This window comes from Pterocles gutturalis, unplaced genomic scaffold (genome assembly GCF_000699245.1).
Source record: "Pterocles gutturalis isolate BGI_N339 unplaced genomic scaffold, ASM69924v1 scaffold23530, whole genome shotgun sequence".
Taxonomy (NCBI): Eukaryota; Metazoa; Chordata; class Aves; order Pterocliformes; family Pteroclidae; genus Pterocles; species Pterocles gutturalis.
The window spans coordinates 1,154-1,816 of record NW_010141453.1 but is presented as its reverse complement, the minus strand read 5'-3'; the positions used below and the strand labels follow the sequence as shown (position 1 = coordinate 1,816).

The window sequence follows — 663 nt, the reverse complement described above, 5'->3', positions numbered from 1 at the left end:
CCGGCTCGCTGCTTCCCCGCGGACAGGAGGGGCTTCTCAGGGCTGGGGTGTGGGGAGGGGGCTCCTGGCCAGACAGGGTGTTTCTCCCCAGCCTGGGTGCTCCCCCCTGGCAGCCGTGTGCATGCAAGGGGTCAAGTCAACACTTACCCAGCGAGAGGAGCAAGCTGAGGCCAGTGAGGAGCAAGGTGGGCTGCGGGAGCCAAGCCTCCGGGCTCATTTTGAAGGACTTTTGTGTATGGAGAGGACCTGGTGTTGGTGTGGATTTTGGTGGTGGTGGTTTGCTTTTTTTCGAACGGCCGGGTTATTTGCAGGTGACATATAACATTAGCGCTGCTTTAATTTTTTTTGGCTGGAGCGGTGCTGGATGGAGAAAAGCCGTAAATGCTATGGTTGGTGGATCTCAGCAGAGGAAGTGGGAGGGCAGAAAAATTTTCCCCTGAACAGAAAGCGAACGTTCCTGGCGCTCCTGCTCCGGGGTCTGGTCATGGGCTGTGCCACAGACCGCCTCCCACAGCCTGCTGAGCCCAGGGCAGCCGAGGGGCTGGTTTCTGCTGGGATTCCCTCTGGCTGTGCAAAATTCCCGCTGGAGCAAGCAGAGCTCAGGGTTCCTCTTCCTTTTAGCAGACCGGGAGCCCAGAGACTCTGCCAGTACCCCCCAGCTCA

General features: G+C 58.8%; 1 protein-coding gene across 1 annotated transcript in view; it reads right to left on the bottom strand.

Moving 5' to 3' along the window:
- The window catches only part of SCN2B (sodium channel, voltage-gated, type II, beta subunit), a gene marked incomplete at its 3' end in the record, with an annotated part of 2,896 nt that extends 2,555 nt beyond the window's left edge, over positions 1 to 341 (bottom strand). Inside the window, exon 1 of the mRNA XM_010084038.1 lies at positions 148 to 341. Within this exon, the coding sequence (XP_010082340.1) occupies positions 148 to 217 (70 nt within the window). The remainder of the gene's footprint in view (positions 1 to 147) is intronic.
- Between the last annotated feature and the right edge of the window lie 322 nt (positions 342 to 663).